The sequence below is a fragment of the Sylvia atricapilla genome, chromosome 19 (assembly GCF_009819655.1).
Source record: "Sylvia atricapilla isolate bSylAtr1 chromosome 19, bSylAtr1.pri, whole genome shotgun sequence".
Taxonomy (NCBI): Eukaryota; Metazoa; Chordata; class Aves; order Passeriformes; family Sylviidae; genus Sylvia; species Sylvia atricapilla.
In genome coordinates, this window is record NC_089158.1 from 9,841,646 (window position 1) to 9,861,468 (window position 19,823).

General features: G+C 42.2%; 1 protein-coding gene across 9 annotated transcripts in view; it reads right to left on the reverse strand.

Moving 5' to 3' along the window:
- The window catches only part of STRBP (spermatid perinuclear RNA binding protein), a 73,394-nt gene that overhangs the window by 11,194 nt on the left and 42,377 nt on the right, over positions 1 to 19,823 (reverse strand). For 3 of the 9 annotated variants that reach the window (XM_066332958.1, XM_066332952.1, XM_066332951.1), the window contains 2 exons: positions 19,088 to 19,132; positions 12,924 to 13,935 (listed from right to left, as the gene is read on the reverse strand). In XM_066332958.1, the coding sequence (XP_066189055.1) occupies positions 13,841 to 13,935; positions 19,088 to 19,132 (140 nt within the window). In that variant the 3' untranslated portion in view covers positions 12,924 to 13,840. The other 6 variants (XM_066332954.1, XM_066332953.1, XM_066332956.1 and 3 more) reach the window with 5 other exon arrangements.

A 19,823-nucleotide genomic window follows, 5' to 3' on the forward strand; every position in this document is an offset into this window, starting at 1 on the left:
GGGGAGGGGGGGCCTTGGAGCCACCTTTGAATGTCATTTGGGAGGGGACACTGCAGTGACTCCTGATGCAGTTTTCTGATGTGGCTGGTCAGTTTATGCCACACAGGGAAAAGTGCTGTGCCGACTTTATTCAGCTGCTGTGCCTGAGAAAAGGTAGTGAAGGACTCGCTGAGATGGCAGTGCCACTGTCAGCTGTCACGGTGTAAGTGAAAGGGCTTTATCAGTTCTTTTAGGAACACCACAGCAAACCACTGTGGTTTTGGCTGCCTGGAAAACAGAGGAGTGATCTAATGCTTTCTGTGTCCTGGAGGCTGTGCTAGCCTAGAGAAGTGGTTTGATGGTAATTAATATTGGTGCACCAGAGAGAATGTGTGGGAAAGAGGAGGAGGATGAAGGCTTGCAGAGCAGTGTATATCTGAGCTCACCACCTACTCAGGACATGGCCAAACTGCTGCATAATACCTCAGGGAGTCCCTCGAGGAACAAGATCTCATCTAGCACGGAGGGGAAGGGATGGTGTTCTGCATGGTGAGGAGTGTGTGTCTCCCTGAGGTGGTTTGTGTGTGCAGCGAGGCAAACCCAGAGCCAGAGGGGCTGTGGGAGCCTGTGCTCTGTGAATTGTGGATGACATGGCTGCTGCCTGTAGACATGAACAGCAGACCAGAGCTCCTGGTGCTCCCAACTTCAGCATTACAGGAGTAGCCTCAACTCTCAGTGTCTTCAGAAGCTACGGGTGCTGCACATTCCCGTGGTTAGGACTGAGTGAGCAGTTACCTGAGTTCCCTTCAAGTTTTTATTCATTTGATCTCAGAGAGAATGGTGTAATGTACAGACAGAAGTTACATGTCTTCTACATGTAACAGCATCTTTCTCAAAACCACATAGTTCTTTAAACCCAGGAGAACTGACCTGAGAAATTCAAACCCCTGTCCATATGCTTGCTTTGTGATGGATGCAGGAGTCCTGTGGATGCCTCAAGACTTGCAGTATAGGAGTTTGTGTGGAACTGCTTTGCAGGGCAACATAATTGGATTTACTGAGCTGTATTTTGTCATCTTGCCCTGGTTTAGCCTTCTCTCTTCTACTGTAATCCAAAGTTACCCAGATTTTTTTTAAAAAAAGTCCCTTTGAATGAACCAGAACCAGCAGAGTGCTGAGCCTGCCTTTATTGCAGGCAGGAAATCCCACCTTTGGTGTGTGCCAGCACCTAAGCAAAGGGGAAGAGGGAAGTGTTATTTGTGCTGGGTATGTGACCCTTTTTTGGGATCTAAAGGCCTTTTTAGGATTTTGCCTCGTGTTCGTGCCTGGAGCAAGAAAGGCCTTTTGTTGTAACTGTAACAAGAGTACACAGAGGCTTTTTACAGCATCACAAATAAATGTGCTGGAACGTATAGCCCAAAGTGAAGATGAATTCAGGGCCCTGAAAGCAGTGGCAGCTCCAGTTTCTTTCAGTTGATTGTACCAAGGATTGGGGTCACAGAAGAGAAGGATAATTTACAGCTTAGCAAATGGGAAAAACTCTTTCTAGCTGACTTGCTGGAACTCAACCCTGCAGCAAACCACCCAAGTCAGCATTATGTCGTGAGCAATTAGGTGAGGTGACACTTGCAGAAAGAGGGGTGCTGTTTCGGGCAGGTTTATAGGTGCACCAGTTCTTTCACTTGGATCTTACAGGCTGGCTCGTTAGTTGCTTGGACATCAGTCAATCAATGGGTTTTTTTCCTGCTTCCTCTGCAATCAAATACACTTTTCCAAGGTGATGCTGATTGCAGCAAGATAAACTGGGCGTGTTGCTTGTTAAGCAGATGGTTCCTTCTGCATGGATCCCTTCACTGCTGTGCCAGCAGGGGATGGGGCAGTCAGGCAGTGTTGGGGAGGGCCTGAAATGCTGCAGATTGCACTGTGTGCATTCAGCTGCAGATTCATAGTGAGAGGCACTGCAGGTTGCCGAGGAAAAGTAGATGGACTTGGGTATTTCTTGGTTTGCAGAGGGCGTGGGGAGGACAGGGGCCACAAATCACAGCTCCCCTGTTCTTCCAAGTAAGATACCCTGTAACTGCCTGGGCAGAGTTAGCTGAGCTACAGCAGGGTAGGAGTAAAACTGAGTAGGAGATACCAGGCGTTTTCCTGAAGGCAAAAGAAGGATGTGCCAGCCTCCTTTGCCAGCCCCGTGCTGTGTGGCTTCTCCCGTGCCCCACTGCCCCGTGTGCCCCTCTCCCTTTCCTGGGAGGCCACAGAATTCCTGCCAGCTCCTGGAGTGGGCCCAGCTCACTTTGAGCTGTCACTGACCAGCACTTGCCAGGCTGCTGCCGAAAGAGCTGTCAGCCTTCTCAGCACCTCAGAGATGATAATCCCGAGGGAGCTTTTGGAATGACTCTGAGTGAGCCAGCTAACATCAGGCATGAGCACAGACAGGCGTTATGCTAATGTACTAGGTAAGACTGACTTCAGTTAAGTGTTAATGATGTTTTCTTAAGCGACTCTCTTCAATTCTTTGTGGATCTTACTTGCTAAATATTTGATACAGCTCTAAATTTGAAGTGATGCATGGTTTTGTTGGGTTTGGTACAGTTGTCCCTGAGTAGCTCTTTGTGCATAACTGACTTGTTTGCAGTACAGCAGCAGACTGGCCTGTTGAGGGCAAAAGTCTCACACCAAGTCCTGGTCCAGTTATCATCCATTCTAAGCTGTGGGATTTCATATATCTCATTTCATTAAGAGCAGTCTCAGTTATAGTCAGCTCATAACAGTTTCTAATCCCTTTTCAAGTCTGATCTCCTCTGAATTTGATTAATGACCTCCGCACTCAGATTTCAATTCAGCATTTCAAGGCCAGTAAAACACTTCTAAGAAAAGTAAGACTTTGTGTTCACTGACTGCTCTTGTAACTCCGGGCAACTGGACATATGTGTGTATTTCAGTCAATTTTAGCATGAGTTTCAACCTCAAACAAACAACACCAGCCATCCAATTGTCATGGTATCCCCAACTCCTGCCCTCAGTGGCTCAGGATGAGGAAATTGCTTGGATTTGCTTTGGACCTCAGAGGACAAACTGAGACCACAAGAATTTAATGTTTAAGAAACACAGTGAAATGAGGGAGATGGAGAGAACTTTGAAAGGACCGACCTTATTCTTTATGTGTGTAATTTGTCTTTTAAGAAAACAAAATCCAGTTTTTCTATTTAGCCAAATACTAGGAATTGTCCAGATTTCTTTCTGGAGTGAAACTTGCCTTCCTGGCTGATCACAGCATTCTCTGGGCTTTCCTGGTACTGCTTCCAGGACGAGCCCCCAGAGGTCCTTGTGTGCAGCAGCCCGGTAATGCTCTGTGAAGGAAAGCATTCTGCTTGTTGCAGCATAAATGTGCTTTATGTTTGCATCTCCAGGTGGTCTCTGCTAACACTGCAGCCCTCGGGAGCCTGTCTCTCCTCTCTGCCGAGCCCCTTACCTGACTCAGGCACAATGCACCTCTGTGGTTTGGCATCCCAGGCTTCAGGGACCCCTTGAAGGCAGTTTGCTCAGTGTAACCAACCCCCCGACCAGTGATTAGGCCACAATTGCTGTTTACAGAGATAAGTCTTTATTGGAGCTATTGGAAGCAAATGGGACATGGTTGTGGTTTTATATACAGAGAAGTCTGTAGCGTTGGGTTACAACCAGTGGCAATGACCCGAGGTTACAGTGCAGATCGTGTTGTGTACAGTCAGTAACGGTGGCTGGCGTACAAACCACAGCACAGAAGCCAAATGAAGCCAAGTGTACGGGGTACAGCAGCACAGGAGGAAGCAACTGAAGGTACAAAGAGCGTTCCCTTTACATTGGCAGGCTTTTTTGGCCAGTGAGTAGATACAGCTCAATTTAAAATTCACTGTGCAGTTATTTTTCTTCCCACTCGACTGCTACCAAATTAAGAAAATTGGAATGTTCAAATTACATTTTTAGTGCTATAAATAGCCGTGGTTGTTGCCAAATTACTTTATTTGAAATTGCTTTATTTATAGTTGGGAATAGTTCTGTCATCATTGTTCTCTACTGATTACAAATTGGGAGAAAACGGAAGCATTTTGAAAGTAGTCTGTAATTAGACCACAAGGATCTCTTGTACTTCATTTGGAAGTTTAATTCTGGGCAACTTCTTTGAGAGAGATTTATTGGGAAGAAAGATGGAATCGTCCACCATATTAGTCATTTCTGGAATTCGTTCATAGTATTTAAGGTTTAGATAGTTTATAGGTCGTACTTCTTTTTATTCAATGCTATATCCAATCTTAGTTCAAAAATAAACCACTCCGTCCTCTGTGGATAAATAAATCCATCTCTTGGCTGCAGGTCAGACCTCTATTGGTGAAAGAGATTTAGAAAAATAGACCTTTTCTTTAACGTTTAATACGCTGACTCACAAAGGAAAAGTGAAATTCATTCAAGTCTAGAAACAAATACAGTACAAGTGATTTATAGAATTGCATTCCTTCCCTCTACAAACTTGCTGAGCATGAAACACTGCCCCAAAGCACTGCCTCTGTCTTTTCCTTGTCTTGGAGAAGTAATTATCATCAGAAAAGTCACATCAGACTGCACTGCCAGAATTCCTGTCAGAAGGATTCTGCCTCCTGAGGAGTCTTTGCTTAGGAATTCTTTAGATGCATGGATGGCGGTGGTTTGGGTTACACAAAGGTGATATTTACCCCAAATTAGCAGCAATTTTAATTGATTTGGTTGATGGTGAGTTTTGATGGGTGGAAATGGAACCAGTAAAAAAAGCCTGTGAGCTGGCCTTGGAAAGCACCAGCCTTTCCTCAAAATTTTCACTTGTGAGACTGCTTCCCATTGATGCCCTTCTCAGCAAGGGGCTGGTACATTTGGCAGTACAGGTTTCATGCTCAACTTTGTCACTAAGGACCGGACAGGACTTTGAAAAGCACACAGCCCACTGGGACTTGCTCTGCTGTAGTACTTCAGTGCTTTGGGGAGACCCACCCCCAGCAGTGTTGCTCTCTGAGAAGTGCAAGTGTCCCAGGCTGGCGCTGGGGCAGCGGGAGGACGGTGACATTCCGCAGTGGAAGCAGGAGTTAAGCACCAGTTACTGGCCCCTGCAGAGGCTCAAGAGAACAGAATTGCTTCGGAGAGAGCTGGTCGGCCTAAAAAGCTTAGTCAGTTTGATCAATAAATATTGACATAGGGTTAGGATGAGAAATAAGACACTGCACCTTGGAACTGGAAGACAGAGTCAACTTCCTCCTTTTGCTGTCCAAAAGGAGACTGGCTCCACAAAACATTTGTCCTTAAGGACCTCTGTGATGCCTGACAGATAACTCTATTTGCGTGTATGAATGTACCTGTCCCCTTTTGCAGGGAGGGGTAAATGTATGACTGGACAAAGCTTGGAGGCTTTTTTCTGTAATTTTTTTTTTCAACCATCTGCTCTGTGTCATGTTGTCCCTGAAGGCATGGTTACCCACTCCTAAATTATGCAGCATTGCCCAGAGAATGGCTCTGTAGTTGAATATGCTCTCTGCAGTACAGCCTCCCTTTTCTTCCACTGTATGTGGATTTCCACGCAATAGACGTTATTAGAAAACTACACTTGTCTTTATCCTGTTATTTTGAGCAGGGAAACAGTGATATGAGTTTAAAAACACAGGAAAGAATCTGTACTGCAAATCAGAATTTTCATAATTAAATTCATAGGATCACTAACTTTTCAAAAGCTGTACTGCTCTGAATGCTGTTCTCTAGCCCACCGTTATTCTCCTTTGAGCAGAATGGCTTTCCATCTGCTTAGAAACAGTTCTTTGTGAAAATAATGACAGAAGAATAAATGCTGTCTCTCTTACCCTGACTTTGTTGCTTTACAGGACACCCTTACAAGACTCACGTTCTGTTGGGAGTGCAGCAATACGCACGTTTCGGTATGCATAGATCATTAAATTGTAGCAGTGCCAGTAGTAAAGCAAAACTTGCCAAGATGTCCTGTTCCTCTTAATTAAGCTTGATTTATGTGTGCCTGTTGACTTAAGATGCAGTTAGTGTCCACTGCTGAGATGATGCAGTACCCTGAGTAACTTTGTATTGATTACGCTTACGCAAGCTTGTGCTTTTGCAAGAACACAGAAATCAAACTCAAAGAAAATAAAGAAGTACATCAGGTTGTTTCCATGGAACACTGTTAATCTATTCATAGCAGCTTCAAAGTATGAAGTTAAAACTTACCTTCTGCTCTACTCCCCTCGAAACAGATGAGTGCTATGATTAACTCCCCTTTAGCTTAAAAAACAGAAGTGGATAGAATGTCAAAATACACTTTGCTGGTAAAATGAACCTACTTTGTCACAAGGAGTTACACCAGTATTGGTGAAATGTGTACATTACACAGGTCACTGTGGGAGCAGTGTCTGCTTTCCCTTGTTGCCATGCTCCTCTGTGTGAAGGCAGCTTGTCTAGAATACTGTGGGCATTGCAGAAATAACTATTCCTTCTGAGGAAATTACTATTATTCCTGTCCCTCCCAGAATTCAACTGCATGCTCTGCACCCTGCCTGGAACTGTCTCCCTCTTTTGGGGCTGCATCAGGGAACAAAACTGGACTTGTTTACTTAACAGAAAAAAATAAATTCATCTCCTGTAGCAACATCATTAGCAGCTTTTAGCCCGCTGTATGGATAGCTTAAACCTCTTACCTAATTTCTCACTAACTGTTGAAAAAGCAGTTCCAGCTCCCCCTGCTCACAGGACACAAGGCTGCTGGCTTTCCCCAGCACACACAAACCTCCTGGGTTTACCACAGACTCTCTTAATGGACTTGGAAAAGGCAGTGCAACTTTCCCTCTAACCTCTGTCTGTGATGTTCAACCTCTGAACTGGAGAAGGACATTCTACTGCCATTGTTCTCTTTTCTCTCTCTTGCCTCAGTGTATTCTGCCAGAACCAGATGCGTTCAGAAATCCTGTGTTCAAGCTGATGCTGCACTACACCTCATGAACTGCAAAGCACCATAAGGCAAGCTGGAGCTTCTAGATCCTAGTCAGAGGTATGAATGAAGCTTAAGTTTAATAATTAAAAATTAATGGCAGCTCTTACTCATTCCAACTCTCTTGTACTAACTAATGCAGGATAGCCAGTTACATTCAATTAATGCCTTTTAAAATTAAGTGTTATTTATTCTAGTAGAGATAACAGTCCAGAGGTTTTCACAAACATGCAGTTCTGGCTGGTGAGAAAACATTTTGAAGTTGTTTACTTACACAGCATAAAAGAGACTGTAGCTTTAATTATCTTACTGCCCCAAACCTTTGAAGTTAGAAATCAGATAAATTCAGTCTCAGATAAATTTAGTCTCCACAGTTAAAAATTTTAAATGCTCTTTACATTCTCATAACTCTAACCTCTTGGTGGATTATTAATTAAACATGGAAGAGTACTCCCCCTGAGAAAGCTTCAGTCTGTACAAGAGTTTCTATATACTAGGCTGAATGGGTTCTTTTCAAGTACACAACTACTAAACTACCTGTGGTACAGTATATATGACCTTAAATTGTACAGAGTTAAGGCACCAAGTACAAGATAAAACATCCAAAATAAGAGATATGCTTTAGAACTGCACATCTCCACACACCACTTTTGGACATTCAGCTCCTCAAAAACATCAAGGTAAACATTGTGGTCTGAATGTTTCATGCAATCTCAGGAACTGGAGAAAAAACCTCCACTTTACTGAATTTAAATCTCATTGTCTGATGAACTTTTCTCTTACCTAAGTCACAGCACTCGCAGTAAAGCACTGCCTTGCCTACACAGACCAGTGTGTGAGGAAGAGCCCCTTTCTCCTAGGAAACCCCAGAGAGAGGAGCAGACAAAGGAACAGGCAGATGTGTCTTACTTGTGCTTTTGTATTATCTCACATATCAGTTACAACCCAACAGGTGAATCCCATACCTATGAGCAGAAAAAGCAAGCACCAGAATACCTGGACATAAATAGGTGTGGATTCAGATGACACAAATAAAGCTAAGGAGACATCACTCTGGGGTTAAGTAATAAAACAGTTTAGTGGTGACAATTCTCTTAATGCTAAATACTTAACCACTAGCTTAAATGGTTCATGTTCAAAAGAAAGTGCATGTGAAACTGCTGCTGTGGTCCATAGGACAGGACCTCAGTGCTGGGTTTCTCTGGTGAAGTGCTCTACAGTGACTTTAGCAGAATTTCCACTTCCAGTGGAATGAAACCAACAAGCCATTAGACAAGCTGTCTCCTGTACTAAGACAGCAGATTCAGCTACCCTGTCTCTCTGCTCTGCTTTAAACAAGTCAATAAAATATCTCATTTTTCACTGGATTATTCAGCAGGAAGCCCAAGAGGGTCTGTGTGCTGAACATTTGAGCTGAGTTACTGTTTTTTGAGACAGAACAGCCGTTCCTAACAGAGCTCCTCAGTGTGCCCAGCACAGAGCTCATTTTCATTCTTTTGATGCCAGAGAGGCGAGGTCCTAGTCGGCTTCATGACTGAGAACAACAACCTGAATTTTGTGTTTACCCATCTCATCATGTATCCAAAGGAATCCACAGCAGCAGAGCTCCTGTGCTGTTTCCCAGAGCCACTGGAAATAGGAGCTGGTTTTGTAAGCTGCTTTGTGACTTGGAACTCAGTGAAGCTGGGACATAGATTTCCCTTCATTAAATAACAGGCAACTGCCTTAGCATTTAGCTAAAGGCAAGAAGCTCTAATACTGAGTGAGCATATCATATCTTGGTATACCAAGCACAAGAGGCAGAAGGAAACTTGAAATTTTGTCTGAGTAAAGACTGGAATACTGTCTTGTTGTTTATACGGATTTGGAGAGATGTTCAGCAGTCCCACCTCTAGACTGGCTCAGAAGCGCAGATGCAGAATTAGAAATGAAGCAAGGGACTTTATTTCAGGGAGTTGGTGGCAGAAAAAACCAGGGAGTGCCACGCTCACTCTCCAAGGGACATTACCAGGACGGGATCAGAGATGGTGTGTTAAAGCTGCTCACGTTTATTGCTGTCTTGGAGATAAAGAAGTGACAAGAGAATGATGTCCCAGAGCTGAACAGCCAACAAACAGAAGATTTTTTTTTCCTAGACTACTTGAAAAATCTTCATGCCCCTCCTCCTGCATTTTCTACATCCTAATAATCTGAGGAACTTGTTGCCAGGGAAATTGTTCTCAATGGCTCAATGAAAGCAAAAAGCCTCAAATAATTTTAGATTTGTGCACTTTTCCCCAGTTAAGTTCTTTTAGGGGCTTGAGGGCACAGTCTTTTACTAAGACACAGTTTAAATCTTTTTTTCCTACCAGAAGGCAAGTGTTCTCAAAGAAAGAATCCTTGTCTCCAGAGATGAGAGATACTGGAGCAGTTTTCAGATCTTTGTTAATGAGTAGAAATAGTCCTCTGGCACATGAATAAGTTGAAATATTTGTAGGAAAACTAGTTTCTCTGAAGTGCTTCACAGTCTGATAAAGTTTTTAAGAATCTAGATAATTCTATGTAACAATTTCATAATTCGAGAGAATCAGTTATTTACTGGGATACTAGAAGTTGATCAGAACAGGCAGGGCAGGAGAACAGAAGTCACAGAAGCAAAGGTATTTAACATCAGTGAAAGTCCTGGCAGCAGCATTTACAGCACATTAAGTGGGGAGCCATGACAATTGCTGAATCATCTAATTAGCTCACACTGGCTACACGACAGCAAATTAGACAGATTAGGAACCACCTACCCAGGCACTAAATTGCCTTTGTGAGGGTTGGATTGTGCACTGTGTCCAACAGAAATTGCTTGGGCAACCGAGGCCTCGTGTTACACATTCCCTTCAGGAGCATGGGCTGGCCTCCCTCCATCCAACTGGCCAAACGCCCAGGAATAAGGTCACTGTGTTCCAGCTCCTGAATGTGTGCTTTAGGAAGACAGCAAGCACTGGCAGAGAGAGAACACCATGGCAGGAAGAACCACATATCATGCTTTGAGCAAGCCAAGCCCTCCTCACCAGTGTGGGTACTCTAAACCCTTCTCCAGACAGAGCATGCCTGGAGGAATCTCATGTGGCAAAGCAGGGCTGAGGCAGACCCCTAAAGCTCACGGGTGTTATTCCAAAGTCAGTGATGATGCCAGTCATTTCCAGTATAGAGAACACATTAACCAGGTCAGTTCCTTATTGTAAATCTCTGGCTTTTAATCCTTTAAGTGCCAGACACCATCTCCCAAAATACACACGATCATCTGGTTAGCTAAAACTAGCGTTAGGGTGGGTAGTGTATAGGCACAGACTTTCCCTGGTCTGCTATTTATGGATGTACTAATTGAAAGGAACTTCTTCAGAATTCTTTTCCATGAAGCAGAAATTCAAACTGTAAAATACCATTTCTGCTCCACTGAATTGGTAATGCTACTGGCAGCTGCACAGAGCACACAGAACCAGATTTATGTGTTTGGCTCTTGGGTACATGTTGAAATTCAAAGCTCAGTAGCCGTAACACATACCTCCAACCTCATAGGAAAGGCAATTCAGACCAAGCTCCTTTGAGGAGGCTTTTAAAAGGAAACCTGCAAGTATTATGCAGAAGAAATGAGTTTCTACTTCTGCCTTAGCAAAACCATGCTTGTTGCAACATTGATGAAACAGATGTTACCAAATTACTCATTAGATAATAGCCCCGATATTAGGCTAAAACCTACTGATAGAATTGGCTGCTCTCTCAAACAAATACATCAGGCACTTCAGAGCCTGCTCTGTGACTCTTCAATACAGGGGGCTATTTTCTCAAGTTCCATATCAATGAGAGGGGTTCCCAGGCAATCATGCACCTTATGGTCTTATCTCTGATTCCTGGTGGCTGCAGAATCCAGGATTTAGGAGTCTTAGTGTGTTTCACATATCAGAAAATGGTTTTCTCCTACTGAAAAGGGAGGCAGCAAAGGCAAGGGGCCATCTCAGACATAAATACTGCAATGCTTTACTGCATTACAAACAGCAGGAGATCTAGAGAAAAAAGATGACACAAAGTTGAGGTAATTTAGAAAAACCAGCAGGAGAGTGGAAAGCTTAGGATTTTAAGAGTTAAAAGAGTGCTGACAGAAAAATGTAGGAAGTGACAGTTAAAGCAATTCTGATGGAAAGAAATACAGATGGATTAAGCTGTCAAGCACAGTCCACAAAGAAGCAGATCACGTGAGAGTCAGCAAGATGTTCTATTATCAGTCCTTGAGGTGGACAGTGCTTGTCAGGCTGACAGCAGTTAACCTTAGGAAAGGAATATTCAGGAGAAATTCATTATAATGCACCTTGATGCGTATAACATCCTATCTGAAGGAGCAGAGCAGCCTGCTGCTCCAGGATCAGCACTGCTGGGCCTGCCAGGCTCAGAAAGGGACTGAACTGTAGGTGAGCTGCAGATCCAGCCCTGAGTTTGCACCTTGAGGATAACAGCAGATGGAAACCTGCCACCTGAACAGGAAGGACATTCTGATTGCTCATCAGTTGTCCTGCAGATGTCATGGAAGGGTTATGGGCCTCCAGGGCCAGCCCCTGGTGCAGCTCCTCAGTTCATTTCCCAATGCAAGTTCCTGCCCACAGGAGTAAAGCTGACACTATTGAACAGCCCTTTTTCTCTTACCAGCCTGTGAATTATATCCAGAAATATCCTGAGGAATGGATAAATAACCTATACATGCAGTTACTTAGTGATTTTGATGATTCCACGTTAAAATCAAATCTAGTTCCTATTTCTGTTAGTGTTTTGATGAAGACCTTTGGGCTTGATACACCACTACATCTCCTGTACCAAGTGGTTTTCTGTTTGACACCAGTGTCAGCTGTTACCAGTCAGGGGTTGTTCATGTTTTTATCTCTGAATTGAGACCCTAAAATGCTAGTACATAATCAGCTTGCTCCCTTTTGCTTTTTTATTTTTTAACCATTTTTTTATATAAAAAGAGTTGTTTGCAGCAACTTCAAGTACTGCAAGTACTGCACTTCTGGAGTACTGTACTATGCAACTTTGCATAACGCAAGGTTTAAAAGACAAATAAAAAAATAGTATTTTAAAACTACACATATCATGTGCACCAATAGGTCATAATCCAAACCCATTTAAATCTAAGTAAAATACTGTTAAAACATTTACTACAGAACTGAAAACAATTATTTATGGATGGCTGTGTCCTAATTGCCAGCTGTGGAAAACCACAGCTAAGCAAAGGATTCACGCAGAGATTAATCCCTGCCTGCCTGCCCTCCTGTCCTGCACTGCACCCGCAGGAGGGAAGCAAACCTGGCTGCTTCCTGAATTAATTTGGCCAAATGTCACTTGATCTCTGCAGATTTTAACTGCAGTATCATCGAGGTTTCTCATTCTTCGTTTGGAGTTCAGGTTTAATAGTTTAGGGAAATAATTTCTCTAGTTATTAGTGTCACCCATGGCATATAAAAATAAGGTGTGGCATTCATTCAGAGCAGGCCATGGCCTGGCTTTGGTACCTACCCAGACGTGTCCACAGGGATGCAAGGAATGCAGTGCCTGACACAGCAGTACCAACACAGCTTTTTATGCTACACAGGAGAAAAATACTTGAAGGAGAACAGTCTGTTGATAAAACCAAACAGTTTCTTAAGTGTTAGTTAATACTTTCTTTTTTAACTGAAACGGGAGTATTTGAATTGGCCTTGAGAAATACAAAGTTGGGGTTCAGACCTATGTATTACCTCTTTAAACACTGAGTTAACAAGACATAATAAAAACGTGCCATATACAAGATTGTCACAGGTATATGAGATTTTTAGAAAAAAAGCAATAAAAATATTCTTTAAGCTGAAAATAAAATCTCTTACCTTTTATATCACGATCTCAGCTTACAGTCACTACATTTCTGCTTATTTTATACAAGTGCATATGGCTATGAAGGTCCGGAGAGAATGAGAATAAAGTGGAATTAACCTGCTGAAAACTGCTTAGAAGTCTTAAGCTGCAACATATAGATGTTCCAATACCATTTAAAAAAACATTCACCTTTCAGTTATTGCTGATTGACAATCTCAAAATATCAACATACAAATATTAAAGAGGGAAAAAAACCTCAGTAAATTTAGAGCAGCAAAGGTTTTTGAGCTGGATGTTTCCCAAATACTGTGTTTTCCTATCATTTGGTGATGATTTTAAGAGACACAAAAGCAATCCACTTGACTTTCAAGTTCAGACCTACCATTTTTGTGCCTCCTATCAATGATGTGGGGAAGAGAGAATATATCATTCCGTTACATTTTGGAAAAAAATATATGTTCTGGTTTTTTTTTCTTCTGCCATTTCGCTACATTTCATGTCTGCTGACATGCACAATGGTACAAAGCACTGCTGCTTCAGGAGTGACCATTGCACGGCTCTGTAGCAACTTTTATAGGAAACATGCAAATACAGTGTAGTATTAAAATTCTGAAGGACTTCAGTAGAGAAAGTAAAGGCAGATTTCACTGCTTGAAGCAGCACTCGACCCGGGTTGTGCCCTGGTTTGGCGTTTGGTTTTCCCCCCTCAACACACCAGTCCTTCCCCTTCTAGTGTAAAGAAATAACCAGGAGTATTTACACATCTATTGCTATGTACCCAAAGAGAGGACTGTGGCTTGGACTAAGTATTGCTTTTCATTACATGGAGCAAAGGTCAAGAAGTGAGAAAAACACTTTCAAAAATAAATATAAAAAAAAAAAAGAAGGGAAAAAGCTCAGATTCCATGTCTGAAGTTGAGAAACCTCAAAACGAGCCACGTTTTTCTTGCTTTTAAGACATGTACAAAATGCCATTTGGAGCCACACAACCTGATGGTTCTAGAAGTCAGAGAAGAAATCTTGAGGGCCCAAGTGAATAATAAAAGGTGCGATGCTGAGAGGCTGGCAATAGGGACTGTCAATGAAAAAACCACCTACAGTGGGAGAAGAGCAGAGAAGCAAAAACCTCATGTTAATTTCTGAGACTGGCTGAAGCTAAAGCTCCATTTAAATTTCTCTGCTCTTTCAGCTGCAAGTGGAGTTTTCATTGTAAAATGGGCACTTTGAATTCTTTGAAGGTATTGAAACATCTAACACTTCCAAGGTTATCACTTTCTAAACAAAGAACTGACAGCTCATTCATATTTTCAGTAAAGCAGAGAAATGTAAAATATGCAGCAAGGGGGCAAGTTTACAATGTGGTTAGTAACTCCCAACAAATGACAAAAAATAAAAAATGACTTCTATAAATCATCTGAAATGACTGCCATCATGTTGGAAAAGAGCATAGCGCCCTCCTTGTCTTTGAAATAAGAACAAGTTTTTGGCTTATAAATGTTCATTGTATGGATTTGGTTCACAGAATATTTTGTTTGGAATTTTACAAAACTGGGGATTCAGGAGGGAAGAAAAAAAAAAAAAAAAGGAAACTACAAACAGTTGCCAATCAAAGGAACTCCAAAAGAGAGGGGAGGGAAAAAAATGTGTGCGGAGGAAAGATTCCTTTAATGAATATTTGATTAACAAAAATGGGCTCTGATCAGCCATGCTTTTTCTGCTCCGTGATGGCTTCCTTTCATCCATAGGCCAGCAAAAGAGATCAGTGATTTCTGAGCACCTCTCAATTTGGCTCCATCCCCAGCCCCTGCTCTGTGTTCCGTGGGTGACACCAGGCTCACCCTCCCGGGCCATCATCTACATTTTATTAAAGTACCACCGACACCAAACGGAAGTGAGAGCTACAGCAGGAGGAGAGCCACGGAAATGTCAACACATTCCAAAGCACAGAGACTTAGCTCAAGGATAACAGCTGCAGTTAATTCCAGGGAAAGCAGCTTGTTCTATAAGCCACCCCTTAGTCAGCTTTTCTAATATTTCTCTCCCTTTGAGGGGGCTGTGGGGAGGAGGAACTTTGTTGCTTTAAGCACCGCTCTTTCAACGCCCTCAACACGGATACAGCTCCCCTTGCCTCAGCAGCAGTGTCTGTTAAGAGAACAGGGGGTAAAGGCAAATCTTTGGAAGAGCAGGAACTAAAGCCAGCCTATGGAAAAGCAACGGGCGAGGGCTGAGGAGAGAGTGCAACCAACAATGCTGCTTATTTGTGGGGTGATACCTTAATAAAGACCACTGGAATCCCCTGTTAGAGCCCACAGGAGACTCCAAGCCATGGAGACTCCAGTCGTGGAGCTGGGGCCTATCCTGGAATTTCAGAGAGGTGCACACACTCCTCAGCAAAAAGAGGACTCTGGGTTTGAGCACCAGCTCTTAAAAAAGTACTGGCCTATGGCTGAAGTGTGTCACTTTTCACAGCAGCACTCAACAAGAACTGGGACAATTAAATAGCAAGTTTTCATGGGGACCTTGTTGCTGCTTTAGATTCTTATAAATGTAAGGGGGAAACGGAGAACCTTTGGTTTAATATACAATTGACAAATAAAATGCTTTCTGTAGAAATGGTGGATGGAAAATCAAGGGTGGGCAGACAATCTTAAAAGTGAAGAAGGCCACAAGAACAAGTGGATTTTTTTCTTTTTTTTTTTTCCTGTTTTGCTTTTTTTTTTGTAAAAACAAAAGAAAGGAAAACATGTAGCTTTTGAGCTCTAAAGAACCTGATTGTAACATTATTGTTGTCCTTTCTCTGGGCAATACGGGTGTAAAGTGTATCCCTGGAATTGCATCCTTCTGTGGGAACTTCCTTTAATACTTGTTTAATACTTGTTTCACAGAATGCAGCCTTATACAGAGACAGACTAATTCCCTTTGTTTCATTTGTTTTTCAGCTTTTTGTGCATGAGTGAAAAGTCTTCTTGGATAATTAAGACTGTGTCTAAAATCACAGTTACAGTATGCTGATCTATAAGGAAACTCAGGTACTGATGCTTAACTATAAAAAATAAGATAAAACAATATTTTAACCCATCTTTTACTAAGTTTATTACACACCATAATATTTACAAAGTTAAATGTTAACTGTAAAGTTTCTATCATGTGGTTTTGTTTTTTTAAAAATTTTTATTTTTGTTTTTAAAGAACTATGCCCTGCATTTAAATAACCCTACAGCAAATACAGGTCATTAACTGAGTCTGTGTGACTGCATTAGGAAACAGGCAGTACTCTTGTGTTACAACAAAACAGTTTATTTGTGATCAGTGTTTTATATTCTATACATCCTTCACAAATTTAATTTTACATAATCGGATACTTCATTTAAAACGTAAGATTTAAGCTTCTAGTTCTTCCCTATAACAGAAGGCTGGTATAAGTTATTTGAAAATGAGGTAACATTTCACAGAACATTTTTTTTCAAGTTTTAGAGAACTAAATTTGCATTTTGTTAAAATCAAAAAGTAGGAAAAAGATGTTTCTTTACAAATGACTTTGCTCAAGTATGTGTTCAAAGAAAACAGGATAAAAAGGCTTTTTTTCTTCTAACATTCTGTACTGTACTGTGTTGTTCAATCAATAGGAATTAGCTTCTGCCATTTGCTAAAAGAATGAGTAGTGGGGAACGGGATAAGTTGGGAATTTCATAACTGGTAACAGAACCATTCTCTTGGGTAAACCTACAGAGAGAAGAAAGGGAGAGGACTCCAAATAAGTTCAGCAATCCAAGAAAGTCAAATAAGAGCTTACAGTAGTGTTCTCATTAACCTTTTCCAGATCAGTCAGTCAATGTGATGTCAGGGTGCAGAGTCCCGTAAACAGTACGCTTCACCACTTTGCACTATTTCAGACAGATGGTTACAGCTTAAAGTCTGCTTTATTTTTGTCCTGGTGTTTGATAAATTTAAAGGAAGTGATATTCTCAAAAGCAGAATGTGTATTTGGACTTGAAGCTCTGTTTCATAATCTTTATGGTAATTAATCTCTACTAGCTTGTTCTACGTTGAGGTAATTTCACAGGCCAGTTGCAATTGCAGATATTCTAGACAGGCACTGCTGTGCATAAAACACAACTCACAGGGAAACTGTTCAGCAGTTTTGACCAGCATCCAGGTAGGTCAGCCAAAAATCAAGCACCTACAGTAAATTCTGCATCTGCTTCCTTATTCTGCACTTCCTCTCCTGTGTTGAAGTAGTAAATCTGGAAGGATTGACATCTGCCTGATTTCATTATTATTTTAGAGTTCTTGTGGCCTCACAAACTTCTGCACAATTAAACGTTTGTTTGGTTTTTTAATCTTGCCTATTTAAATTCTAGTATTTAACCTATGTATCCATTTAGAAATCACAAAGCAGCAACAGCAGGTATTCCAGAGCACCAGATGATCAAAGTGAAGTTTCCCAACATGCAACAGCTTACAAAGGCAAAGAGACATGTTTACCTTACAGCCAAAAAGCATTATCCCAGAACTTCGCATCACAATCATAAGACATTAAGAACAGAAACTCTTTATGTGAAAAATGGGGGCATCCAATTCCACAATGCTTTGAAGTCAGTGATATGTCACATATATACAGCTAAGTGCTTAAAATCCACCTCCCAAAATAGGCATAATGAGGGAAAAAAACCACAAAACAGAAGGAATGAATGAAAAAAAGCAAGAAAAGCTGCATGGAAACTTGGTAACAGTAGTATTCCTGCCTTCAGCAGGGAAAGGATTCCTCATGTCACAGTGTGTCACTGCTTGTAAAAACACAGACATGCAGATACCACTAATCCTAGTTATACTCTGAGACTGTTGTTTGAAAAGAAACAAGGGGTATTTTTTTAAAAAATCCATACCCCACTCTAAATTTCCTTTCATTTTTCTCTGAGAAAACATGTTGCTGTTCCTTGTGTGATGCACCACAAAGGACAACACTCCATGGGACAGCCCTGCTGCCAGCTGCCCTTCTGTCAGAGCACAGGGCCAGTCAGCAGGTGTAAAACTAGAGGGGTTTTTGCTCCAATTCTGTGGGCAGCATTCCACACTGAGCACAGCCTGTGGGCCCATTCTCCCTCTCAGTACAGAACTGGACCAGCTGGTCCCAGTCAGGCAAAGCAAACATGTGCCATAAAGCAGCAGCATTTTTGCCCTGTTAGAGCTCATACTTCTAGAAAAGTCATGTAATTGACATTTCAAAATATTTTTAACTTTTATAATGATATCAGGGGAGTTGGTATTGCCTAAGTTAGACAAATTTGGAAGGAATGACTTATGACAAATTCTAAAAAGCAGAAATTTCCCATATGAAAAAGTCCAGGCCTTAAACGTGCCGGTTGTTTCAGCAGCAGACTGTGAGCAGTCCCTGCCACAGGAGAGGCTGGTGGGACTGGTCCTGGTGGGCTCACATTGTGTGTGCCAGGACATATCACTGACTCCAAGCTGCCCTGCTCCCAATTGCCACATAAACCTCATTCAAAGTAACCAAAAGGGCCGGTTAGAGGAATGCATTGTTAGTCCAGCGTAAAACAAGCCAGTGGGGAGGGAGAAGCCGAGTTAAGAAAAACTTCCATCACAGCTCTCTGGTTATCAGCTCATTTTACAATCTCCATGAAACCAGTGCTTTGCCAGCCTAATAGAACATGTTTCATAGTGAAAAGCGTTGTGGCAAATGATCGTGTCCTGGCTGCCTCACAGACTGATTGCTACCAGTACCAACTATCCAAAACCCATCCTGGTGTCCCAAGCAGTGGTGTTTTAGCCTGCAGGGGTGGGGGGTATTTGCCCATAGACTTCAAAGAGTTGACAGCATTAAGGGAGCTTTGTCCACAAGTCACTTACACTTGGGGACAAACATTTCACCAATGTTACTGTAATGCCATTTAGCTAAATCTGGGTCAGAGATGCTGAAATAGGCCCTTCGGTAGTCTTTGAATGGAGCACAGACTGGCTGTAAAAAGTAAGGGAACTACTTTGACTGGGTTCCAGTATGAAGGGAACAGGCAATTAGAACAAGCAGTCCTTCCACAGACCAGGCAAAGCAGAGGCAAAAAGCTACTCCAACCAAAAAAGAACCACAAGGTTATGGCATAAAAGTGGTGTTGTTGTCATGGTTTAAGAGCTTAAATCTCTTTGAATTTCTCCTTGGACTGCCACATTTGGACTGCCACAGCAGTTTCTGCATAATTTCTAAAGTGTTAATTACAGGGCTGTACATACCGTAGGCTGGTGCCGCTGTGCTGTATCCGTATGGTGCTCCATAGCCTGCAGGGAAACAGAGGAGTGGGGAGGGTCATTCTCTGCACTGCCTGTCAGTGTTTGCACACCTGCACAAGGGCAGGGACCTGTGCCTGATGCAGGAGCACAGCAAAACCAAACTCACACCAATACATACAAATATTGCTGAAAACACTGAAATGTTCCTATGCGGTGGCCTGAGCTGCCAGGGACTTGCTCAAGCCTCAGCATCAAAGAGTTAAAATTCCCCATTTTATTTCTTCAGCATTTTCTTTTCTACCGAATCCCTCAAGTCTGCACTGTCAGAGCATAGGTTTAGCATGACACAGACATCCCATATTTGCTAATGTTCTTCTTAAAACACAAATGCATTCTATGCAGAGAAGAGTTATTTTCCTAAATTTCCTTTAAAAAGAGAATGCTGGATGCCTGTGGCAGATGTCACGTCCCCCTCAGTAAAGCTCCTGTGAATTCTGCTTTCTCTGCCATTTCTAACAGACAGAATTCCACAGAAGACATGTGAACACCTCCACACAAACAGATCATTTTTCCCCACAGAGCAGAGTTTGACTCTGAACTGCTTGAGAGAAAAAGCAACACAGGTAACACCAGCATTGGTTTCTACATGTCAGCAGTTCATGGAGGCTTTACAGGTTGGGTTTTTTTTCTGGTGAGACTGCTGGTGTCACTCCAAAATGTAAGAGATTTCTGAGGAGAA